The sequence below is a fragment of the Taudactylus pleione genome, unplaced genomic scaffold (genome assembly GCF_031769625.1).
Source record: "Taudactylus pleione unplaced genomic scaffold, aTauple2 ptg000061l, whole genome shotgun sequence".
In the NCBI taxonomy this organism is placed as follows: Eukaryota; Metazoa; Chordata; class Amphibia; order Anura; family Myobatrachidae; genus Taudactylus; species Taudactylus pleione.
This window is the reverse complement of record NW_028284463.1, coordinates 12,667,932-12,695,433: the sequence shown is the minus strand read 5'-3', so window position 1 is coordinate 12,695,433 and position 27,502 is coordinate 12,667,932. Positions and strand designations below refer to the sequence as shown.

At 46.8% G+C, this 27,502-nt stretch overlaps 1 protein-coding gene across 2 annotated transcripts; it reads left to right on the top strand.

Moving 5' to 3' along the window:
- Positions 1–738: 738 nt before the first annotated feature.
- On the top strand, positions 739–27,267 carry LOC148535058 (deoxyribonuclease-1-like). 2 transcript variants are annotated; one of them, XM_088464923.1, is made up of 9 exons: positions 739–805; positions 5,750–5,883; positions 8,219–8,307; positions 11,474–11,560; positions 16,774–16,889; positions 21,548–21,660; positions 22,424–22,578; positions 25,200–25,296; positions 25,935–27,267. In XM_088464923.1, the coding sequence occupies exons 2-9, from the start codon at positions 5,752–5,754 to the stop codon at positions 25,986–25,988; spliced, it is 843 nt and encodes a 280-aa protein (XP_088321049.1). In that variant the 5' UTR covers positions 739–805; positions 5,750–5,751; the 3' UTR covers positions 25,989–27,267. The 2 variants fall into 2 exon arrangements, with proteins under 2 accessions (XP_088321049.1, XP_088321050.1); XM_088464924.1 differs by having other exon boundaries at positions 741–801.
- The last annotated feature ends 235 nt before the right edge of the window (positions 27,268–27,502 follow it).

The following is a 27,502-nucleotide window of genomic DNA, read 5'->3' as shown; positions in this document are numbered from 1 at the left end:
TTAAACTCCATCCACAAAGCACATGATGTGACACATGCCAGTGCTGCCATTATCCGTTTGCTCTCACAACATATGTGTCCTACTTTTATCAACAACTCATCCTATATAATTTTTTTACAAGATCCACTAGAGTATATAATTATGCTTTCATGTTCCATTCTCTATGAGTATACATATGTATAGTGTATATGTTAAGTGAATGAGTTATAGGATTATTATTATTTTTTTTTTATCAGACAGTGTTCGCTCCTCATTTCTACGCTGAATATAGAATCGTACAAACAACTTTTTGTTTGGGCATGTCAGCGGGAACCTTGGCTGCTGATGGATGGCCCAGCCCTGCTGGTTGCGCCACCTATCGCTATCTGACACTGCGTGGAGGATGGTAGAAAGGATTGCATGGCACGTCGCATGCTTTACCTTTGACATGCAGTTGAAGCCCATGTTTGGGCTGCGGTCCATGCATAATGTACTTGCAGCCCATTCCCCCGTAATCCACTACTGATAGCATGATACAAACCACATGGCCTTATCTTATCTTATTTTATGTTAGAAAGCACCTGTACTGCATGTAAAGGTTGTGCTGCACAGGTGTGACACTGATCTGCCTGTGATAACAACATGTAGTTGGGAGGAGCAGCTCGATGAGACACTTGTAGTTGTATGGGAGGATCTATTTATCATAAGATCTGCTGGCAAAAGACTCTCATTAATCTATTACAAAATCTTTAACTGCCAGAGAGAGTCAGACTGACACCCCAGAGATACAATTCGACTGCCGGACTCACCTGTCGCCGTCCAGTGAGTACGTAGCGCTAGGAGGCTCAGATATTCTTATTCTGTATCTTAGATTTCTCATAGTTTTACGTCCACTTTATCTTACAATACCTATAATTACCCTTCTTGTTCTTTATAAATATATGTGAGGATCACGGGTTACACTGCACGTGTGGCTGGAGGCATAGCCTATTCATTGCTATTTATTACAGTATGTTATTACTTCTGTATCCCTCATTTCAAGTACCACCACTCTTTTTAACCTTGGTACTCCTCTACTAAAACTACCTCACTTTATATATCTGGTACCCATTCTCTTCTAGTATCACCTTGCTCTATATCACTGGTTCTCCTTCTCTTCTTGTATCACCTCGTTCTTTATCACTGGTACTCCTTCTCTTCTTGTATCACCTCGTTCTATATCACTGGTACTCCTTCTCTTCTTGTATCACCCCGTTCTATATTACTGGTACTCCTCTTCTTGTATCACCTCGTTCTAGATCACTGGTTTTCCTTCTCTTCTTGTATCACCTTGCTCTATATCACTGGTTCTCCTTCTCTTCTAGCACTACCTCACTCTATATAACTGGTACTCCTTCTTTTCTAGTATCACCTCGCTCTATATTACTGGTACTCCTTCTCTTCTAGCACCACCTCGGTCTATATTACTGGTACTCCTTCTCATCTAGCACCACCTCGCTCTATATTACTGGTTCTCCATCTCTTCTAGCACCACCTCGCTCTATATTACTGGTACTCCTTCTCTTCTAGCACTACCTCACTGGTACTACTTCTCTTCTAGTGTCACCTCCCTATATATCACTGGTACTCATTCTCTTCTAGCACTGCCTCACTCTATATCACTGGTACTCCTCTTCTAGCACCACATCGCTCTATATCACTGGTACTCATTCTCTTCTAGCACTACCTCACTCTATATCACTGGTACTCATTCTCTTCTAGCACTGCCTCACTCTATATCACAGGTACTCCTTCTCTTCTAGCACCACATCCCTCTATATCACTGGTACTCATTCTCTTCTAGCACTACCTCACTCTATATCACTAGTACTCCTTCTCGTCTAGCACCACCTCACTCTATATCACTGGTATTCCTTCTCTTCTAGCAACACCTCGCTCTATATCACCGGTACGCCTTCTCTTCTAGCACCACCTCACTGGTACTATTTCTCTTCTAGTGTCACCTCCCTATATATCACTGGTACTCCTTCTCTTCTAGCACTACCTCACTCTATATCACTGGTACTCCTTCTCTTCTAGCACCACCTCACTCTATATCACTGGTACTCCTTCTCTTCTAGCACCACCTCACTCTATATCACCAGTACTCCTTCTCTTCTTGCAACACCTCATTGGTACTATTTCTCTTCTAGTGTCACCTCCCTATATATCACTGGTACTCCTTCTCTTCTAGCAGCGCCTCACTCTATATTACTGGTACTCCTTCTCTTCTAGCTTCACCTCAGTCTATATTACTGGTACTCCTCTTCTAGCACCACCTCGCTCTATATTACTGGTTCTCCATCTCTTCTAGCACCACCTCGCTCTATATTACTGGTACTCCTTCTCTTCTAGCACCACCTCACTGGTACTACTTCTCTTCTAGTGTCACCTCCCTATATATCACTGGTACTCATTCTCTTCTAGCACTGCCTCACTCTATATCACTGGTACTCCTTCTCTTCTAGCACCACATCCCTCTATATCACTGGTACTCATTCTCTTCTAGCACTACCTCACTCTATATCACTAGTACTCCTTCTCGTCTAGCACCACCTCACTCTATATCACTGGTATTCCTTCTCTTCTAGCAACACCTCGCTCTATATCACCGGTACGCCTTCTCTTCTAGCACCACCTCACTGGTACTATTTCTCTTCTAGTGTCACCTCCCTATATATCACTGGTACTCCTTCTCTTCTAGCACTACCTCACTCTATATCACTGGTACTCCTTCTCTTCTAGCACCACCTCACTCTATATCACTGGTACTCCTTCTCTTCTAGCACCACCTCACTCTATGTCACTGGTACTCCTTCTCTTCTAGCACCACCTCACTCTATATCACTGGTACTCCTTCTCTTCTAGCACCACCTCACTCTATATCACTGGTACTCCTCTTCTAGCAACACCTCGCTCTATATCACTGGTACTCCTTCTCTTCTAGCAACACCTCGCTCTATATCACTGGTACTCCTTCTCTTCTAGCACCAACTCACTAGTACTACTTCTCTTCTAGTGTCACCTCCCTATATATCACTGGTACTCATTCTCTTCTAACACCACCACACTCTATATCACTGGTACTCCTTCTCTTCTAGTATCACCTCCCTATATATCACTGGTACTCCTCTTCTAGTACTACCTCACTGGTACTCCTTCTCTTCTAGTATCACCTCCCTATATATCACTGGTACTCCTTCTCTTCTAGCACTACCTCGCTCTATATCACTGGTACTCCTTCTCTTCTATCACCACCTCACTCTATATCACTGGTACTCCTTCTCTTCTATCACCACCTCACTGTATATCACTGGTACTCCTTCTCTTCTAGCACAACCTCGCTCTATGTCACTGGTACTCCTTCTCTTCTAGCACTACCTCACTCTATATCACTGGTACTCCTTCTCTTCTATCACCACCTCACTGTATATCACTGGTACTCCTTCTCTTCTAGCACCACCTCGCTCTATGTCACTGGCACTCCTTCTCTTTTGGCTATAACTTAACCATAAGGTTCAATGGTGCGGCCAATGACCCCTCGATTGTGCGCCTTTGTGTGCACCATGGCAGATTAAAGCTGCAGCCATTGGGCATCTCAGTAGACAGCCCATCAGCTGCAGCATTAGCATAATTTTGCAATAATATCTGCAAGAGAAGTGTCAGCTGCTACTGCTTAGCGTCCACCTCTGGATAAGCCCTGAATCACCTAAGCCTAACAATTCTTGGCAATGCGCCCATTCATCCAATAATCCTGTACCCTTCAAAGTTATGTTGGTATCATTTCAGAGTGTACTAAATGATATAAATGAATATGATAATATGTTCAGTTAGGAATAAGGTGCGCTCTTCCTGCTAGTAGTGGTGATGGTGATGACTTGTGTGTGTTTGTGAGTGGTGTTAATTGGAATGTTTCTTCTGGTGGTGGTGGTGTTTTGGGAGTGAGAAGGAGGGTGTGATTGGGTATGGAGTGTAGTTCGGAGTAATGTGAAAAGGGGAATAAAATAGAATCAAAATGAAGCCAGCGAGACACAGTAATTTGGGGCAAAATCTTTTATTGAGTAGTCAACAATGCTGCTCTGTTGAGATCCCGGGCAGGTGGGTGGGGTTCAGTGATGAGTGGTGATGAGACTGGGGAGGTAGGTGGACCCTTTCAGGGGGCTCCTTCCCGTGCGGTTCAGTGACCTTGCACGTCACCCCTGCTGGACCTATGGTCGACAGTCTAGGAAGTCTCGGGGGGTGGGGGGATGTGCAAAGTGGGTTGGAACACCTGTGCGGCGTCCCGCGTGTTGGTGTGTCTTGGCAGTACTTACCTACCGGTAGTTTTTTTGTTATGGTGACGTAGGTTGACGTTGCGGCCATTGCAGATAGGTTGGAAGCTGCAGGTTTGTTGATGAGCTGGATCAGCATGTTGCTGGTGTGCTGCAGGTGCACGGCTGTTCTTATTGGTCTGCGGAGGTCAGCGATCAGAGTGTGCAGCTGAGGTTGGCTCTTGGTTGTGCCACTGGTGAAGAAGGCACCTGTGCCGAAACGCGTTGGAGACCCTCACATCAAACCTGACACCGATCCAGGCTGACCTCCACTAAAGATCCCCATCCCCACCAGGGACCGCCAGTGCAGAAAGCTCTCAGCCCACCCGCCCACTGGTCCGCACCGCTCACACCTCCAGTGACCGGCTTCACCCCAGACCAGCCTCTCTCTCTCCCCCCCCCCCTCCCAGGCGTGCTCAGCAACTGACTCCTGGCCAGGGTTGTCTCCACCGTTGATCCCCATTTCTACGAGGGACCATCAGTGTTAAGAGCACCCCGCACATCCGGCCGCAAGTCCGCACAGCCAACATCGCCAGTGACCAGCTCCATCCCGGTCACACCTTCCACATCCCCCCTCCTCCCTGGCTTTTTTCGAATCAGTATCCCGGGCAGACCACCCCCCAGGGGTGGTCCCAGCACACACGCTACAACCCAGCCTCCCAGCGGCCACCCATCCACACCACTGGCTCCGCACCACCAGTGGCACGACCAAGAGCCAACCTCAGCTGCACACTCCGGTCGCTGACCTCCGCAGACCAATCAGAACAGCCGTGCACCTGCAGCACACCAGCAACACGCTGATCCAGCTCACCAACAAACCTGCAGCTTCTTGTAGCAAGAGACAGACTAACCGTGATCCGGGAGTATTCCCTGCTCTAACAGGAATCAGGGAGAACTTTGAAAGTTTATTGAAGTGAAAAGTGGTACTAAAGGGGTAAGAGGTTGGAGTTTACTCTTTCACTCAGCGCACACTTGTAAAGATTTTTCTGCCTCACATCCAGGCGCACTTGAAGCTTGCGGAAGCATCCCATGAGAGTGGGCGGAGCATCCAAACGCACAATTGAAAAACCAAGGCGTTTTGCGTCTTCTCTTATGTCAATCTAGTGCTGACTTCCTTTGATTTTAGAGTACAGGACAGAGCTATCTCTTCCCAGTTTAAAAAAAAAAAATCAGTTTGACTAATCTGGTTTAATGCAGTATCTTTCAGATTATGTTGTAACATAATTCAGAATTATAATTCTAAAGTATTGCAAACAAGTAATATCAAATAGAAATGACAACAGAATACAAATGTCACCCTCCTGGGGATACATATCCTACAAGCAGACAAATGGAGAAGTATGTATAGTATATGTATATTTCAGCACACAATGATGTTAGAGGATGTTCTGAGTGTAATTGGTGTCTCGGTCTCATCGCAGAGATGATACGTGTTGCGATTGCTCTCACACTGGCTTTGTGCAATGTGGCGGCTATAAAGATCGGAGCCTTTAACATTCAGTCCTTCGGGGACTCTAAAATGGCAAAACCTGATGTATCTTCCATCATATTAAAGGTAAAGTCTTGTGAGTATACTCAATGATTTGTGAATTAAAGTTTAGGTGATTGAAAGTGCATATTCAATGTAACATATATAAGAGGGTGATGTATGAAGGACAATAGTCACCGCTATTATTCTCCGCTGTCTAAGTACCGCTCGCCTGTGCCTCATTTGCATATTTTATGATAATTGTGCTATTGACTGTGTGAATTTCTCATTTGTCACTGATTAGCATCTGCCTTGTTATTATTAGCAATATTAATATTTACTTTTCCGGCCTTTATGATGTCACCTGAAAGTACAAACTCGTGACAACAATTAATGAAAAGCATAAAGACTGCTTGCAAGTTGCTCAGCAGGGTTGTGTGTAGGTCGGAGGTTGGGAGAGAGGGCGGGCAGACAAGAGTGATAGATAATATTTATGGCTGACGCCCATCACAGTCAGTAAAATAACAATATTATATTATATTGTCGGCTAAATAAATGTTGAAATCAATAAAATACAATACCCTCCAGACTTTTCGACTTGGAGCTGTGGACATGATGTATTTGCTATTTGTGTATATCTCCATCCATTAGTTTTGTACGTAATGTCATTTTATTGTAAGGTGTGTAATATTGTATATATAATATGTCAGTAGAAATTGTGGCTGTTTTTTTTTATATTAAATTGCGCTGTAATATTTAATAGAGATTGGTAAGTGATTTGGTGGAGTCGGAGGGGCAGATTTAATTAGCCGCGGGGTTTACCTTCACCTATTCAATTAGGTGCCGCACCCCTGCGCGGTAAGCCCAAGGGGGTGCACTTAACACAGATTGTTCCTCTAGAGCTGCCTCTAGGACTTAACACACGGGGAACTTATATATTCCAGACACTTAACGCAGGATCCATGGGTCAGAGCGTGAAAAAATACAGGGTAATTGAATAGCTCCATGGGTAATTGAGTCTGCCCCAAGAGTATTTAGGGCCTGATACAGAGGTGCACGCAAGTCGGCGGCATGGTGCGCTCGGATATAATTGCGGATCTGCGCCCGTATTCAGAGTTGCTGCACCGCCCCCATCCATCTGCTAGCGCATGCGCACTGCGACGAATCACAAGACTTCTATGCATCTCTGTGCCAGGTCCTTATATGTTTATCAGTCTGCGCATCCTGCTTATCTGTTTGTCCCCAGTAGGACGTGGATGGGAATAGAATAATATATAGCCAAAGAGAGGCTTGTGCGGAGCTTAACGCAAGTTGTCCATAATTTCTCCTGCATTGCGTGCGCAGAACTAGCATTAGTCTTTATGTTTAGTTGAAACCATCTATGCGATCAGACCACCCCCTGTAGACTTTTGCTTCTGTCATCATTCTCAGTGCTCGTGAACCAGCGCTGTCCAACAGTTCCTTCTGAAAACTGGTGCACTTACACATATGGGCAACTCTGCGTAGGCCGCAATTCCGTTGATGTACCCTCGCTACACTTAGGTTGATTTCCCCATTAGCAGTCAGTTACGGCCCTTCACCCGCAAATGGAGATGTGTTTGGGTTGTGCAATGATTCTGCATCGACTGTAGCTGCATACACTTAGCACCTGATTCAGACCCGCTCGCTAGGATGCGATCGCTCGTCGCTGGCCGATATTTGCGTTCTGCGCATGCATATGCATCACATTGCACATGCGCAAACCACTGCGACTGATCAGGAAGCGTTCGCTCGCTCATCATAGACAGCCCAGCTGAATGAGTAACAGGAGAGGCCGTTTATGGGTGGTGACGGGGGCAGGCCACTGGAAACGGGGGAGTGGAGGTGCGGACGCAGACGTGCCTGAGAATCTCAACCTTGTTTCAGAGGCGTGCATAAGTAACAGGCAGCGTCATTGTACACGTCACATGGTTGTATTTCACGCTGAAGTGATCGCAGTTCTTGCGGCAAGGTATAGTCAACCTCAAGCGCTGCGAGCATATTCGATGGTGCTCGATGTACCAATGTTTTCATGCACTTCCTGGAGATGACGTGCACAAGTGGGCGTCTTATGAATGGTGGATGGGCGTCTGCATGCACAAAGTGATCGCTCGCCAAAAGATAGTGGGCGTACTAATGCCTTGCTGTGCGATCGCCTGCCTTGTTGGGCGTGCGCTGAATTTGCATACGCTGGGAGCGAGCGGCCGCATCTAGCGAGCGGCTCTGAATCAGGCCCTTAGTCCCAGAGGAAGGAGCAGGGTCCCCCAGCAGCACAGAGTGTATCAGAAGATGAGTGATGTGTTAGGACAGGACTGCATATTATAGGGGCTATGCTATAATGTGGGGAGGGGAATGTGATTGTGAGGAGCATGCCATACTTGCCAACCCTTGTCCATCCTTACAGATATTGCGTCGCTATGATATAGTCCTGATCCAGGAAGTCAGAGACGCAGATCTCAGCGCAGTTGAATCCATGATGTCAGAACTGAACAGGTCAGAATATAATATAACATACGCTTTACCTTTTACTGCCCCTAAGCCATTTCTGTGACGTCAAAAGTTTAAGACGATGCCAAATTTGTCTCCTGCCTCGATTAATGACGCCACATGCAGGATTGGGACGAGATATCCTCACTAGCGGCTGAATGGGTGTAACTGGGCACCAGCGGTACATCGCACATAGGGGCAGATGTATGAAGCTCTGGGAAGTGATAAAGTGCAGAGTGATAAACGACCAACCGATCAGCTCCCAACTGTCATTTTTCAAACACAGCCTGTAACATGAAAGTTAGGAGCTGATTGGCTGGCCATTTACCACTCTGCACTTTATCACTTTTCAGAACTTCATATATCTGCCCCAAAGAACTGTGGGGGGATGTAGGGGGAATAGCAGGCTATATACAGGGTTTAACTTATGATTCCAGACAGTATTTGCATCAGTTATGGGTCTGACAGCCACGACGGACACTTTCACAAGCTAAGTGCGTGTATATGGGTGAAAATCCGTCTTTATTTCCTTTGACGCGATGCAGCCGCACCTACGTCCGGCTTGCGTGCACCTCTGCATTAGCACTTGTACGTTTTTGTTATTTTCACTTGTTATTTTTTTTTTTTGCCTAAAAAAATATATATATTTGTTTACCATGTTTACATTGTTGGTAGCAAAGTGGAAAACGTTCTGACAGGGTTTCAGGGTTTTTACACAAGAAAAAACGTCTCTCTGCAGGTTCAATAATAAGGGTGTGTAGACTTCTATTCCCATCCACTGTAGACATAACCAGACTTACCTGTTTGACTTTCCCTGAACCTCACAAATCTTGTAATTAAAAATACATTCTGGTAGGTTAATTGGCGAGCTATACACATAAATTATATGAATAATATTACTACTCAAGCATGAGGACATAACAGTAGCCACAAGTTAGTGTTAACGAGGCATGGACTTGTCGGGTGGCAGAGCTTAGGGCCTGATTCAGAGCTGCTCGTAAGCGGCTGCTCGTTCGTTCCTACCGATGTTCGCACAACTGCGCATGCGAACGGATTTTAATACGCATGCGCGAACCAGTCAGTACGGACGAAAATCGTGTGCTCGCTAAATAGCGAATGCCTGCTATTTTGAGTGACAGAATGAGGCGTTTGTGGGTGGTAACAGAGGAAGTTGCTTGAAAACGGGGAGTGGAGATCCGAACGCAGGCGTGCTTCAAGGTCAAAACGGGCATTTTAAGGGTGTGCATAATTAACAAAGCAGCGTCATCGACCACGTCACTTGGTTGTTTTATAGTCAGAACTGATCGCATGATAGCGGTAGGAAAAACCAACCACAAGAATAGCGAGCAGTTCATACGCCTTTCGATGTACTCGATTAATCTAATAAATAGCGGACATGACGTAGGATGCGAGCGGCCAGGGGCCTTTTTTTTTATAAAATTACGCTTGCATTTTTTGTTCGCTCGTTCAGACATAGAGGCGTGAACAGACCGCAAAGAGCGAACGGTTCATTTACATAGCCGGCCCCTTTTTATGAATGAGGGAGCGCAAATAGCGTCCGGCTCTGAATCAGGCCCTTAGTGCTCATAGACTCTCAGCTTCATTTAGGTGCTTGTTGTGATAATACATTGCTGTGTATTCTGCCACCTTCAAAGCTCTGAGACGTCTGACCTTAGCGCTTTCTTGCCGGCTTTCTGATCCAAGTGCAGGGGCAAACGCAGGATTTTTACAGGGGGGTTCACACACACTCACTGTATATATTTATATATATATATTACAGACACACACACACACACATATATACTGTGCATATATATATATATATATATATATATATATATATTACACATAAATGCTGTGCATATAATTATATATATATATATATATAATACACACACACACACACATATATACTGTGCATATATATATATATAATACATACACACACACATATATACTGTATATAAATATATATATAATATACATACACACTACTACATGTCACACATACATTGCACACACTCTTACCTTGCAGTACCTGCGGGTAGTAGACCCGATAAGAATGGGACCTGGCAGGCTGGCACCATGTCATTAGGCCCCTCCCCCTAGCGACAAAATACCACGATTCGCGGGTCAATTGGGAGGGGGCGGAGCCAAATGATGCAATTCTAATGGAATCACATCATATTGGCTCCGCTTCCTCCCAATTGACCCGCAATTCTTGGCATTTTGCTGCGAGGGGGTCCGGGTTTAAGAAGATGGTGCCTGCTTTCCAGTCTGTCAGGGGGGGTTTCTGGGTACTCAGAACTCCCCCCCCCCCCCTGCGTACGCTACGTGACACAATGCATTTCACTGTACCCTGGTGGAGGAGAAATCAGGATTTTCCCAGACTTTTCAAGTATATTGATTATGGGCCGGATTCAGAGCAGTTCGTTATGCTGGTGTGTTTGCAGTTGAGCGATTATCGGCCGTCTGTGCATGGGTCATTAGTCGCCCTGCGCATGCATCAAGCTTCATACGTGTTTATTCCCAGTGTCAGCAAATATTTGGGGGGAGGCAGTGGGGATTGTTGGCTAAAAACGCAGGCGTGTCACATCCGTTTTAGGGGCATGTCACCTCCTGCGTCTGCGATTCCGGATGCAAGAAATCCGGCTCCGGCATCTCAGTTCCTGCGGCCATTCTGCGCGAACATAGAGTCACTCAGGAATTCTAACAGTGAATGATCTGCGGACGAACCATGCCGCGCCTTTGTATGCAGATGCTTGGATTTTCAAAAACGCAGGTTGGCGTATAAGAATGTTGCCACACGGCTGCGCCATTTGCATATCTTCGCATTGCACTGCGTAAAAATTCACAGCAGCAGCGGCAGCATTAGCGTTCACCTCTGAATCAGGCCCTATGTACAGTATATCCCAGGTAATCTCTTAAACCCCCCCCCCACCCAATATTCCAGGTTTGAAGGATATCCACACTTGAGTACGGGTAACTTAATAAGTGCCTCAGTCATTGTGATCCATTAGTGCTCAAGCACGGATATCAATATGCTTTACTACATTGGACTGTTAGCTGAATGTATGCCCGCCTTGGTATTTTATTTATCATGTTATTATTATTATTATGATGTACTGTGTTATATACTATTATGTTTAACGGACTTTCTATTGATTCACAGCAAATTCTCTGAGCCCAGATATTCCTACGTGGTCAGCGACCTTTTGGGAAGAGACACTTATAAAGAGCGTTACCTGTTTGTGTTCAGGTGAGATCTCTCTGTATACACTTGTCCGTGGAAAGGAAGCGCGCACTTCCGGCTGGCACAGAACACAGTGAGCCTGATGCTGAATCGGACGCAGAGGCGACCGTCTGTGCATAATTTGCCGCTGTGTCATCTGCGACTAAGCATACGCTGCTTTAAATCCCTTCCCTGGTTACATCCGTGCGTCCAAATGTGCAAGGACTGACGCCGCCATCGGTCGCGCCAATGAAACTTGCGCCACTCCTATGTCAGGGGCAGTTTATCCATCAGACTATGGACTCCCATATGACGCAAAATATCCATGCATCTTATTAGCCATACCTGGTACCTCCCTGATTCAGCAGCGAATGCGATGCCGATGGATACGCAGTTTGAGCGATTGTTTGCCATCGCACATCTGTGTAAGTCGCACGCACTGCGCATGTGTGGCAATTGCAATTACATATGCACAGAGGATCCATTTGCAAAATGAGTGACATGTGGTCAGTGTTTGGGGGAGGTAACGGAGGGGGAATTAGGCAAATGCAGGCGTGTCTGACCCTTTCACTGCAGTTTTATGGGCGTGCATAAATTAGCCATGGCGATTGCATTCGCAGCATGAGAGCTCTCTGCGTGTTAGGAGCGCTGCAGTGTTTGCGGTTGGTCACACCCGCCGTAGATGCTGTGCGATTGCTTGATGTGCGGCGATGGTGCCAATGTTTGCGCAGAAGAGCGACATCGGACAGACATGAGAAAGGGGCAGAGGGCGTCTTTATGCTTTGGCAGGCATTAGCAAATTTTAGCGATTTCGATCAGTAAGTGATTGCATTTGCATCCACTGCTGAATCAGGCCCTCTGCACGAACACCATCGGGACACATGCGTGATGCGACTGACACCTGCGCTGGCGAATTAACATCGGCCACCTGCGTGAATATCAGTTTAGCCAGCAAATCAGGCTCAGTATCTGGAGACACTTTTTAACAAACAGGAAAAAAAACAAACTTGTGCAGCTGAGGTAAAAAAAAAAAAATGAGGGAAAAAAAAAAGATATGACTTGTCAGCGGCAGTAAGGGCGTGTAACGAGAGTCAGACAGAACAGTAGTCTGTTTATATTGCTGTAAAGAGAAAAAAAGGAGGGGATGTGAGAGCACAGATATCTATCTTTCCAAACGCTATTGCTGTTGGTTGAAGTCTTCAGCCAGGGCCGACATGTGCAATGACTCAGGTCACCGCAGGGCAGGGGGCGCTGTTTGGGCCTGTCAGTTTTCTGTTTATAATCATTCTCTCTTGTAGCTTCCTCTTTTTTATTTTATCCCCGACATCTCCTGGCCTCCCCTATCTCCTCCTTGGCCAACTCCCCCTCCATCTGCCCGCCTCCATAAGCACATTCTAGAGCTGGTGAGTTGTACAGCATAATTATTGTGTATCATCACTGCAGCCATTGGACTCACACTGTATTTGGCAGTGACACCTGGATAACAATGGCACCACGAGTTTGGTAGCCAGGGGCGTATCTATAATGGGCCCCTGGGTCCAGGGGGGCCCCACACCGCACACCCTGCATCCATTGTATTACTTACCTCTCCGGAGTTCCCATGTTAGCGCGGGGGTCCGGCGCTGTAAAAATTACTGGAAAATGGCCGCTGCGGCCATTTTCCCGTCATTTGCGCATGCGCAGTAAAGGGAAAATGGCCACCGCGGCCATTTTTCCGGTGACCTGTGCATACTCTACAGACTCTGGGAGCACTCTAGTGCCCAGAGTCTATAACTCCGGCGCTGGCCACACACAGCTCAGTTTGCTGCCGGCCGCCAGACAGAGAGGAGGGGGCCCGTGTCGGAGACTGCACACGGGCCCCCTCCTCTCTAGAAACGCCCCTGTTGGTAGTCCTTTATCATCGTACTGGACAAATCAGATTTGTAATGCTCCTTCCCAATGAGGACATGCCCCTTTTTTGGGGCATGCGTCTTATGTCCTTATTTGAAAAATGAGGAGGGGGCGCCAATGCCCTTTCTGGCCTAGGGCACCAAAAAGTCTAGTCACGGCTCTGTCTCCAGCTAACAGGTCGATAATTTACAAACAATTTAATTATCAGTAGTTTCCCACCAGGAGGTGACCGAAAAGATAGTAACAAAAATTCCTAAGGATCTTATCAAGTTCGCCCTAGAAGTTCATATATGAACCTAGTGTTGATATAGCAGAGGCTCTCTACTAGGTATGGGCATTAAGCGGCCCTCCAGCTGTTGTTGAACTACATCTCTTAGCATGCCCTGACAAAGTTTTAGCATGCCCTGATAGCAAAACTGTGGAAAGGGCATGCTGGCATGTGTAGTCCGACACTAGCTGGAGAGGCGCTTATTGCCTACCCTTGCGGGCCATGCAGAGAAATATTCATTCATTCAAGTTACAAAAACTGTTCTGTAAAATGTTTGGAGTTTTGTTTTTGTTTTGCTGAATGTATGAACCATGTGATTTACTGAATTGTGTCTAACTATAATTTGTTAGTGTTCCTAGCTGGCACCCAGCCTACTGGATGACGAATAGATGACATATATAATGTATCAGCATTGTACTTGGTGGATTTCCCAGACTACTTACTATATTGGAGAGGGCTCGGTGTATTTAGTTGTAACCTGAAGAGCGTACAAGCCGCTGGCCTCGGATTTGTGTGTGAAGTAACACGAGGATAATTATGTCTGTAGGTGTGCTGTTGTCACATGAGCATACTAAACTAGCTGACAGACTGCATGTAAACACACGGATCTGATTCTGAATCACGCACAGAGCTGATATTCATGAAGTTGAGCGAATTTTTGCTACTGCGCATGCACAAAAATCCCTAAAAACTCCTACAGCGCATGCGTTCCGATCATACTTACCGATGTTTGAAGTCTGCTCCCTGGGAGAAGTGGGCAGTGATAAAGACGGGGCCCGGCTATAGCAGATATTTGAATAAGGGGCGGAGCCAAATGACAAGATTAGCATAGAATTGCACCATTAAGCCCCTCCTCCTCCAACAAATCACGGAACCTGGAAGTGGGCAGGATGCGGGAGAAGTGCCTACTCTACGGGAGGGTGCAGGGGGTTTACCAGGAGAGTAGACAAGTATGGTTTCAATGTGTGTTCCCGCAGAGTTGCAGAACCGATTATGTCGCACGGTCTCAGAAATTTATTGGAAAGCTACCGGTCATTCCTGGGAGGTGTTATTCAGAGGCACGGTGGTGGTCCGTCATATGGGAGTGTTGCCAACATGTCGCTTCGCGGCTGACAGTGGAGGACAATACTCAGGTGGGAAATCTGCAAGCTTTCATGGTGCATCTCCATCGGTCCTGCGACTCTGTGCACTCACACTGCGGGAAGCATGCGTTATGTGACTTCTAAGTGACTTAGACGCATTTGAAAAACATTGACCATTTGCATGAACATCGACATTGCGTGCGACTCAGGCCCTTTGGGAGAACGCATATCGAAAAAAAATCAAGTGATGGTGGCAACCATCGCAATCCCGACATCGCATGGCAAAAGCCATGCCATCGGATGGGCAACGTGGATGGCTGTGAATATGGCTATCCCTGACTCAAAGAACATCAGGCAGCGACCCGTGCATCTTCCTGGTGTGGTCCTGCCGCATGCACCTCTCTAATGGTCCTGGGTTATAGCTGTGTATGTGACGTGACACAATAGGGGTGATCCAGAGGAGGACGAGGGAAGCAGGCATAATGTCTCTCAATAGGACGCCCATCGGCCATGGCATCACCACCTCTGGACCACCCCCAATATTACTGTGGTGTAGCTGGGAAACCTGGGTTATCTAAAGAGCTGAGACATAACTCCTTCATTTATTTATATACAGTACTTTTCAGGAATGGATTAAGGGACTAAGGACCTCATTCAGAGCCGCTCGCTATTTGCGGTCGTTCGTTCAAAAACAAGGGGTGGCCATTTAAATGAACCGTTCGCTCATTGCGGTCTGTTCACGCCTCTAAGTCTGAATGAGCGAGCAAAACTTGCGGTCGAAATTTTGAAAAATACGCCCTCTTGCCGCTCGCACCATACGTCATGTCCGCTATTTATTAGATTAATCGAGTACATCGAACAGCGTATGAACTGCTCGCTATTCTTGTGGCTGGTTTTTCCTACCACCATATTGCGAGCAGTTCTGACTATAAAGCAACCAAGTGACGTGGTCAATGACGCTGCTGTTTTAATTATGCACACCCATAAAACGCAAGTTTTGACCTTTAAGCACGCCTGCGTTCTGAATTCCACTCCCCGTTTTCAAGCACCTTCCCCAGTTACCACCCACATACGCCTCCTCCTGTCACTCAAAGTAGCAGGCATTCGCTATATAGCGAACAAACGATTTTCGGCCGCACTGACTGGTTCGCGCATGCGTATTACAATCCGTATGCATGCGCAGTTGTGCGAACATCGCTCAGTGCGAACGAGTGGCCGCTTACAAGCTGCTCTGAATCAGGCCGTAATTCAGCTTTGGTTGCAAATGCTATTGCAGCTGCTAACCTGGGTAGCAGCTGCGATAGCTCTATCATGGTAATGCAGCAAGAGGTGTCGCGCCTCTTGAATGCGTTACCGATCCGAGCTGTATTGTACAACGCAGCATCACATAATCTGCTTGACCATCGGCCGGCTGAGTGGCACATGTGGGTCACACAAGCCGGCCACTGCAGATGAGAGAAAGAGGCCAGGAAATCTAAGTCAGGCGACGGAAGCCCTGGCCTCTTTCCCCCTTCCCCCCTCAACGGTGGTGACACGTCTTCGTTTTCGGAAATGGAGGTGCCGTTGCCGGCCCCCTCCCCACCCACAATCACTGACAATCTGCGTGTGGGATTGCAGACGCGTTCTGCACCTGCACCGTACAGGTCAGGCACATACACAGGTTCCCGATAATCAGGAATCTGGGTTAGGATTCACAAATGCGTCCAGAGCTGAATCAGACCCTAAGCCCAGTAAAAATATAATATCTATACATTTATATGTGTGAAAAGTATATAAATCATTGCAGGAGCTGTGGTACGATTCTCTAATGCTAAGACATACGGACTTGTCTCCAATCCACCTAGACTGTGACCCGATCTACCAGGCTACACTCACGGTCCGCCCAACCATACCTAATCCAAAATGGCCACTTTTGGTTTCAGGGTAAAATGGAAGTATCCTGTGGCAAGCAGCAATGTGCTCAGAAATCCTAACACCTGGTGTTTACTTTATCCCTATAGGAATGACAAGGTGAGTGACCAGGAATCCTATCATTACCACGATCACAACATGTACACCGGAGAGGACACCTTCAGCAGAGAACCCTTTGTGGTCATGTTCAACGCTCCAGGGACAGGTCAGTAATATAATGCTTTTATCATACCAGAGTGTAAATGACATTAGTTGTGAATCGGAAGAGCGGGCAAGTCTCCTGGCGCCAGCTGGCACCTTGTTCCCTGTGGTGGCCCTCTTACTGAGAAAAAGTAGGCAGTCTAGGGGGGAGGATGATGTGATTTGTGCGTTCATCGTAGCCCTGTCCTGCCCACTTGTGGGGACGATGTGATTGAGCCGCCACGCCCTCACACCTATTCCACGCCCCCCTGCTGTGACGAGGCAGCCTTCCGGAGAGGGCAGCCAGAAAGTCGGTAGCCATGCCCCAAATGCCAGCAGCATGTATCAGAAACAGATCTGCACATGCATACGCAGATCTGGAGACATTGGAAATTTACGTAAATATCAAATTTACGTAAATCTCTGAATTAGGCCTCATGGCAACAAGGCATGATACAAAGATAGGGTCTGATTCTGTGATTTACGCAATACCGATATTTACTCAGATCGAGCGATCGTTTGCCATTGCGCAGGCGCGAATGCCAAACTGAGCATGCACAGAGGATTCACTCGCACTGTGAGTGACAGGTAATCAGCGTTTGGGTGAGGTAACGGGGGGTGGCTAGGCAAATGCAGGCACATTGGGACCGTTTAAACTCCATTTCATGGGCGTGCATAAATTAGCCACTGCGTTCTCCTTCGCAGCACGAGAGCTCTGCATGTCAGGAGAGCTGCAGGGTTTGTGGCTGGTCAGACGTGACTTACATGCTGCGTGACTGCCCGATCTGTGTCATAGTTACCGATGTTTGCGCTGTTGTACTTCGTCGGATGGATATGAGAAGGCAGCAGTGGGCGTCGGCTGCGCTTTGGAAGGCATGATCCTATTTTAGCAACTGCGATCCAAGAGATTGCAGTTGTGATTGCATTAGCGTATGTCTCGGAATCAGGCCCATAGTATATACATTTGTCATGAAAAATACACAAACAATGTATATATTGCTGCACAGAGTAATGGGGCATACACACTAGACGATAAAAGTAAACAATATGAACGATAATGTCCAACGATATATCGTTCATATAGTCCAGTGTCTATGCACCAAACGAGCAACGATGCGTGCTCCCGCGGGTCGTTAACGATGTTTGCTGTCCTGCAAACACGCAGGCCAATCTGACGATATGGTCAGAAAGTGCCTATTCAGGGATGTGGCAGGATGACGTCACTGAACGATATCGTTCAGTGTACACCCAATATCTTTCACCAATATCGCTCATACAGCACATCGTCTAGTGTGTATGAGCCTTTAGATTCCTCCCACTAGTATAGGTGGATAATTGTCAACAATCCTAGGTAAAGTGATTTTATTATCTCTCAGGTGACTTTATATGTAGTGTATCATCACTGTACTGTTCGTTATATTATTTTACTCTGCAGATAATGAGATCAGCTTGGTGAGGGTTAAAATTATAAGAGATAAAGTAGCACATTCAGACCTGCTCGCTATGCTGCGCTCTCTCGCAGCCGTCAGGATGCGGATATGCAAATCCTGCGATTTCACGGCCAGGCATAAGGACGCCCTCTATGTCTTAGAGGGAGACGGCAGAGTGAATGCTCGCCGGTGTAATGACGCCCACTTTTCATTCTAAGCACACGTTATCTCCAGGGAGTGTATGATTAATCAGTAACATCGAGAGCCATCGGAGCTGCTCGCAGCCCTTGAGGTAGATCCTACCCTGCTGCAAGCACTGCATTCACTGCAGGCTGAAATACAACCAGGTGACGTGTACTATGACACTTCCATGTTAATTATGCACGCCCAAACGGCGTTTTGACGCTCGTACTAACCAATCAGCTTTTAACTTACATTTTGCAGGCTGTGTTTTAAAATTGATCTGAGCTGATTGGTTGGTATTTTATCTCTCTTCAAACTTTCATAAATACACTCCATGCTGGAGAGTTGTAAGACTTTAACCTGTGGTTTTCCAATAATGTGTAAGCACCGGGATGTAGTAAAAAGGTCAACAATGGGGGGTTAGGCTGCATGGGGGCAGGTTACGGTAAGGCACTAGATGTAGGGTGAGGGGTAGGGATCAGGGTTGGGGATAGGGGAGAAATACTCACTGTAACACCGGAGGATCACCAATCTGACCAAGAAGCAGTGGCGGAACTCCCGGAGACAATGGAGTCATTTGCCGCCGGGCGTCAGCCCTGAAGGGGGCACCTGGTTCCATTGTCCCCGGGAGCTGCATGGAGAAGGAGCGCCGCTGATCGGTGCTCCACCTCCATTGGCGTAACTACGGAGGGTGCAAGGGGTGCGGTCGCACCCCTGCACCCTCCATTTGCCGGGTGCCCGCTGAGTGTGTTACCAGCGGGCGCCCGGCTCCTATCCTCCTGGCGGTAGCCGGAGGACGGAGCTCCCTCCGTCTTCCGGGTCCCGCAGTGTACTATGGGAGTGACGTCATAACGTCACTCCCATAGTGCCGAGGAGCAGACGCCGGGGACGGAGCTCAGGAGTGAGCTCCGTCTTCCGGGTCCCGCAGCGCACTATGGGAGTGACGTAATGACGTCACTCCCATAGTGCCGAGGAGCGGATGCCGGGGATGGACGGCAGCAGCACTGGAGAGGGGATAAAGGTAAGTGTTTTTTTTTGTTTTTTTGTGTGTGCGCGAGCGTGGTGGGGGCCATCACTACTGGGGCCAACTACAGGGGCCTACTACCGGGGGCAACTACAGGGGCCTACTACCGGGGGCAACTACAGGGGCTCACTACAGGGGCCTACTACTGGGGGCAACTACAGGGGCCTACTACTGGGGGCAACTTCAGGGGCTCACTACTGGGGGCAACTACAGGAGCTCACTACTGGGGGCAACTACAGGGGCCTCACTAGTGGGGGTAACTACAGGGGCCTCACTAGTGGGGGTAACTACAGGGACCTCACTAGTGGGGGTAACTACAGGGGCCTCACTACTGGGGGCAACTACAGGGGCCTCACTACTGGGGGCAACTACAGGGGCCTCACTACTGGGGGCAACTACAGGGGCCTCACTACTGGGGGCAACTACAGGGGCCTCACTACTGGGGGCAACTACAGGGAGCTCACTACTGGGGGCAACTACCGAGGGCTCACTACTGGATGTACTGCATAGGGGGACCATTACTGGGGAGCACTACATAGGCAGACTACTACTGGGGGAATTATATAAAAGGAACTGCATAAGGGGGGCGGCGGCAGCTGGGGCTGGCATAGGTGCTGGGGGGTGGTACATTTTAGTTTGGGGGGGGGGCACCAACATTTATCTTGCCTCCGGGCACCTGGGATGAAGTTACGCCACTGCCCAGAAGTCACAGTCACATGACCTCTGGTACTTGGAAGCCGCGCTGGACTCGCTGCAGCTGTCAGAGCAGGCAAGTCACCAGGGACGATATTTCGGAATTCTAACATGTCAACATTTCATTACTGTCTACATATCATACGCCCATAAGCTTCAGCCTATTATTATTATTAGCATTTATTTATATGGCGCCACAAGTGTTCCGCAGCGCCTTATAAAGTACAAAAACAAATTGTATACAAGTGACTTACAGAACAATACAATACAGGACCAGGACATGGATAATATACGGTGCTACATTAGCGACTATGTCACCCAGATAAGCAACAGAGCATAAGCAACCAAGTGTTAGGTGCCCTAGTGGTGAGAAAGAAGTAAATGACACTATAGTAAGGAGAAGCACAAGAGGGTAGATGGCCCTGCTCGTGAGAGCTTACATTCTAAAAAGGTGGGGGAAGACAAACTGGGTTGACACAGATGGGGTAGATGAGGAACACAGATGGGGTAGATGGGGAGCCTACCCTGTCACCCAGAGACTGGCTCTTCTACTGGCAAACTCTGGCAAGAGCACAGTTGCCTATCTCTGTCTTGTGCGGTCTGCTGGTTGATCTTGGCATTACTGTTAGGCCTGGAATGGTTAACGTGAAATATGTACACTGTTGTGTATTACGTATTACACCCTCTATAGCACAAACAGGGAGCTGCAAGATGTTTCTACATTTGTTTTACATTTATTTTATGATGTGTTCTCACAAAACTATTATGCCGTTGCTGTGAACCGACATCGGGTTGGCGCTGTGACTGTAGGCATCAAATTTATTGTTATTGCTAAATCCAAAAAAATGTTCTGGTAGGTTCGCTGGCTGCTGGCTTGAGACTAGTGTTGGCCCAGCAACCAAGCTATCAAAGATGTGGCTCATAGTAAATATATCCCAACATTTAGACAGCTTTATCACTTTGGGGCAGATGTACTAAGCTCTGGAAAGTGATAAATTGGAGAGTGATAAACTACCAACCAATCAGCTCCTGTCATTTTTCAATCCCAGCCTGTAACATGACAGTTAGGAGCTGAGTGGCTGGTAGTTTATGACTCCCCAATTTATCACTTTCCAGAGCTTAGTACATCTCCCCCATACATAAGGCATAAGCAATTATTTGTACTAGAAATATAGGTACAGCTTTAGGAGGACAAGGGCTATCAAGACACAAAGAAAATGAAGTAGAATATTAGGTACATTATGGCCTCTGCAGTACATTAGACATATGAAACTGTTTAATAATGACATAAAATGCTGGTAGCATATAAAGTAGTTTGTTTCTGTATTATATTATCTTAGTGTTTTTCCACAGTTATTCAAAAATTTGTTCTGGTCCCGTTACATGCTGCACCCAAGGACGCCGTCCGGGAGATAGATGCGCTGTACGATGTCTATGTAGATGTACGTGACAGATGGCAGACCGATGTAAGTAACGCGTTTCATGGAGTTCAGGGCTGAGATGATGTATTACATGACTCCTGTTTACATGCACATACATGATACTATATATGTAACCTGCCCTATGAGTCATAAGGCACCGTGTCCAATAAACAGGTAAATGAACGGCTCTGCGTCTGCAGAACGTGGTTCCGCAGCCTAGCCCAGACTTGCCAGCACATCATTTACCTCACAACCCAGCTGTAGCTCAGCCTCTCCCGTATAAAATAAGGCAGAGAAAATGTAGCAGGACAGATGTTACTCAGACTAGACACAAAATGAATGATAATGCCCCCCAGACGGTATACTTTGTCAGATTGTAAGCTTACAAGCAGGGCCTGCTTACATTGGTGTATGTATAACGGGTGCATTAGTAGTATACTCACCTGTCCGGAGTGCCACGCCGGTGCTGCACTAATCATCAGGAAAATGGTGTGGCGGCCATTTTCCCGGAGACCTGCACATGCACAGCAGACTCCGGCACAATGCTAGAGTCTACTACCCACTGCGCCGTGGAGAGAGAAAGGGGCCCACACAGAGACTGAACACAGGCCCCCTCCTCTCTTGAAACGCCCCTACCTCTTACCTGGCGCTATATGAGTAAATGTTAATAAATGAATAAATTCTTACGTCATACCCAGGATTTGCTCCTCCAACTGTCCAGTTCTTCTTCTCCTTAATGATCATCTCAGGTTGCACTTGTCCTCTAGTGAGAAAATGTCGTCACCATTTGTTGTATGTTTTTCCATAGAATATTATATTTCTGGGAGACTTCAATGCCGGCTGCAGCTACGTCAGTGACTCTGACTGGGACAGCATCCGCCTGCACACCAGCGAAGACTTCACCTGGCTGATCCCTCACGACGTTGACACCACTGTAGGAAACACGTTCTGTCCGTACGACAGGTAACTGGCAGAAAACAGACCATGGGGGAGGAGGGGGGGGCTCAGATAGCAATACATAGGACGACTAAGGGGTCATCGGATAATGTAGGGGAACATTCTTCTCTTTTTCACCTCTTCGTCTGTGTTTATACATTGTCTTGTTTTCCATAACAGGGGAAATGTAAATAGCCCCAAAATAAGTAAGGATTATTCACCCTACAACGATGCTCTTTTTAGATTGTCACACAATTAATGCATATACCATGTATTCATATGTATTGAAAGCAACAGTAAGATAAAGCATTAAGGGCCTGATTCTGCAAGGATCATAATTGCAAAGCTGCACGCAGGCTATAGAGATATGTGTGCACACGCAGGCTATAGATACATGATGTATGCACGCAGGCTATAGATATATGATGTGTGCACGCAGGCTATAGATATATGATGTATGCACGCAGGCTATAGATATATGATGTATGCACACAGGATATAGATATATGATGTATGCACGCAGGCAGCTATGCAATTGAGATCCTTGCAGATATGGTAATGCAGCAGGAGGCATCACGCCCCCTGTGCATTACTTATCCAAGCTGAGTTGTCCAATGCAGCATCGGATAATCTGCGTACCATCAGCCGGCTGTGGAGATACTGGCTTCTTCCCTCCCCCGCAACGGCGGCGACACGCCTCCATTTTGGGAAACGGAGGGCATCGCCGCCCCCTCCCCACCCCCAAATGGCAGCAGACTGTCAATCACTGACAGTCTGCTGCCAGTTTACGTGCGGGCTCGTAGACCCATTCTGCACATGCGCAGAACGGGTCTGGCGCCTGCGCAGATTCCCGAACATCGGGAATCTGCGTTCAGCAGTGCACTGCTGAATTAGGCCCCAAGTACATTCTGTTACAAGTGAAATGAATATAGTGAGTTTAGTGTAATGGTGTTTCACTTGTATCACAGAGTTTCTAGACCTGTGAAATAGATTTTTTAATAATGGAGGAGCTGTAATATATTATGTTGTCGCAAACGATCATTGCACGAATGGAACAGTTTAATAGGTGCACATGGCTAGGTGCAGAACATAGCAATTGCTCTTACCCATAATTGCCTTGCCTTGTACCATCCATGGAAGTACCACCAGGAGAAGTTGAGCCTCCATTTGTAGGAAGGAGAAAGCCAAATACCCTCCTTCACCACATTCCTCAGTTCATTTCAAGTAACCGCACAGGCCCACTGAGTACAGTGTAGTTAGGACAGGGATGGGGAACCTCAGGCCCGGGGGCCGTATAAGGCCTGTGGAACCATTTGGTCTGGCCCTCTGAGCTTTTTTCTGCTGGCCTCATCTGGCTATCAGGGTGCCTAGAATGGCACCCTGCAGCCAGAATCTATGCAGCAGTGTCGCCTGGAGCACTCTTAGGATGCTTCAGATGGTCACACCGCTGCCCTTACAGCTCTCCAAAGCATCCTCAGGATGATCCGGGCATTGCTGTAATCACCGTTGATTATGGCCCGCCCCTGTGTGACATCACACGGAGGGGGCGTGGCCTGCACCAGGCCCACAAATAATGTTATATATATCAAAATGGCCCTCGGCAGAAAAAAGGTTCCCCACCCCTGATTTAGGGGATGATTTATCAAAGCTTGGAAAGAGATGACGTGGATGGAGATAAATTACCAGCCAATCAGCTCCTGTCATTTTTCAAACACAGCCTATAAAATGACAGTTAGGAGCTGATTGGTTGGTACTATATCTCTCTCCACTTCATCTATCTCCAAGCTTTGATAAGTCTCCACCTTACTCATGAGAGTGAGGGGACATTGTGACTGTCTGAAGTACACATTCACTTTTGTCTGTTGACACTTTAACAAATTTTAAATAAACTGTCCCCAGAAATGCACTTGTCCTGCAGACGATCACCTGCACGGTGCAAATAGCTCACTGCTTCTGTTCATTACTGGGCGCTCCATTCTTCCTCAGCGTTCAGCAAAGGTTACACAGGCCCAGCAGCACTGCCTCCTTGCTCTGATTAATCCCTCCCACGAGGCAGCTGCTGATCTCCTTAACTTGTCAGAGAAGCATGTGATGAACTCCACCAATCAGTGCTCAGCACATGCCTTTCTGACTTTTTGTCCTAAGTCTCATGGGACTTACTCAGCTCCCAGCGCACGTGATTATGGCACCATTATCCTGCTTCATGATGCTGGCAATCGTGGCATTTGACAATGGCGGCGTGTCCGTGATGACTTGAATTGCATTGCCACTCCCCCGACTGTATGCTTGTGCATGAAGCGGGGTGGGGAGCAGATGAGCCATTTGATGGGGTGTTAAATAATGGTAGGAGCAGCGAGACACAGTAGTGACTCCTCAGCATACGGCATTGATTAATGATTTATGTGGTGTAAGAAAAGAATATGGGGGGTTTATTTACTAAGCGACGGGTTCTAAAATCCTGCACTTCTAATCGTGTTTATGCCCTAAATTTAAAAGGGCGATTATTTTACTAGTAAAAGCACTGCCCTTTTAAATTTTGGCGCACAAACACAATCAGAAGCGCCGATGCTTAGTAAATAAACCCCCTAAAAGTCAAACTTGACACTTTATAACAAAATTCATAGACCCAACCCGTTTTTTTCCTTCAGAATTGTCATCAGTGGTGAAGAGCTGCACAAATGTATAGTGCCCGATTCAGCCAAAATATTTAACTTTAATGAAAAGTACAAACTGAATCAAGAGCAGGTAAGCCATAATAATTCTAATACATTCATATACAGGTCATAAATATACTGCACCGGCTGTGTAGGACTCACTTACCATTCTGTAGAACACAGGTTCTCAAACTCGGTCCTCAGGACCCCAAACAGTGCATGTTTTCCAGGTCTCCTCACAGAATTGCAAGTAAACTAATTAGCTCCACCTGTGTAACTTTTAAAATGTGTCAGTGAGTAATGATTACACCTGTGCACCTGCTAGGTGACCTGCAAAACATGAACTATGTGGGGTCCTGAGGGCCGAGTTTGAGAACCACTGCCGTAGAAGAAAACGGACATGATCTCTACAGATAAAAGGGGGTAGTATTCTGTCCCCTGAATATTAAGAAGGGGGCTTACATAAAAGTCCTCTACTCACCTAGCAGAACAGTGGTCAGTTTCGAGCCCTAGAAGCCTTGACAATCAGCATCTTAAGTAGAGAAACCGTATGACAAAATGAACTGTGGGTACAGATTTTCCAGATAGAAAAACACTATCCTGTCCTGTTCTTGGCTGCTATAGGGGATACATAAAATATAATTTTGGAAGCCATTTACTGAAACGTTCTTTAGCACCGCTGATTTTGTTACAGACCCTAACTATGATGTTTATGTTATTTATTTGCAGGCTTTGGCTGTGAGTGACCACTACCCTGTGGAGCTTCAGCTGATATTGGCGTAAGCTGGGGCATTGCATTTGCACATCATCTATGGACAACCTACACCATGGATCCACCAAGGTACACACTGTGCAATAATCGGGTCGATCAGCCAATTCTCTGCTGGTCAGGCTGATTATTGCACAGTGTGTACACAGCACTCTGGGCCTACGGGCGTTCGCAAACCAGCCGGATCGGCTCCCGACATCAAGAGCGCTGCGTGATGTCATCGTGCCACAAATGCAGCACGTACACGATCGGCCCGGCAAAGTCTATTAGTAAACGTCACCTCAACAACATTTATCATTTAGACAGGATCAGTAATTGAGTAGTGCGTATACCGGAAATCGGATGTCCATAGGAACGTTGTAGCGATTATTTGTCTGGTGTGTACCTAGCTTAAGATGTTCTACTATGATATGCTTCTTTTATATATACACTTAATTGGGAAGATTATTACATGGATAGTTTAAAAAAATGATGTCCCTGTGAAAAAGGCTGTATAACATACCTCACACATTTTATGTATTACTTGATATATTTACTATGAAAGGCTGAGGACCACTGTGAGAGCCGGACTCCTCTGCTCTCAATAGTCCATAACAGACTACCGTAGCTCGCATTCATTTATATTGTACGACAATAATGTTATATGAACACAGAGGCCTAATGCAGGCTAATGCCATTGCACCTGTGACCCCCAAATTTGCAAATGTTGCAGACACCTGGGGAAGGTATGGACACGCCTAGGCATGTGTGTACAAAGGTCGCAGGTCATTCGATTATCGGTCTCCTGAGTAACCCTATGGTGAGACAGAATGGCTGCGGTAACTGAGACACCAAAGCCATTTTAATTGCATACGGGATGGCAGGCACTGACTGTGACACGCCATGAAACCGGTTGGGAAACGCCTGCGATTTTTGACCCCATTCCCCTTTACCGCCCCCAAACGCTCCCTGCCTGTCAATCACACTGCGAGTGAATAGTCTCTGCGAGCAGCTACGTTAATGTACATTGACGCATGCGCAGTTTACTGACAATCTCTCAGCTCCGCAGATATCGGTGTTGCGTACATCTCTGAAACAGGCCCACAGACCTTGTACAGTATGGTGATATAATGTCGGCACTTCATACGGCGTTATAATAGGGTGCATTTGTGAACAACAATCGGCAGCGTGCTAACATGCTATATGTTGGTATTTGATTCAAGTGTAAATATTGTTTTTAAAAGGAGAATAATTGTGATTTTTTTTTTTTTTTTATTTATAAAAATAAACGGTATACAAGTAAATAAAGGTAATGACAGCAGCCCCTTGTTTTATCTGCTTCTAATTTATTCTGCAAGCTGTGCTATGTGTCAGTATCATTAGGATTCAGCTCTGTGGGTACTCGAGCACCCCCAATATTTGTACCGGGCCCGACCCATCTTTTGGCGGGGATGTAGCACCTTTACACATGAAAGAGAGCCATCATATTATTATATAATATTGCTGGTTATTGGATTAAAGCTCTACATTTTATTTATGCAGAGGGCAC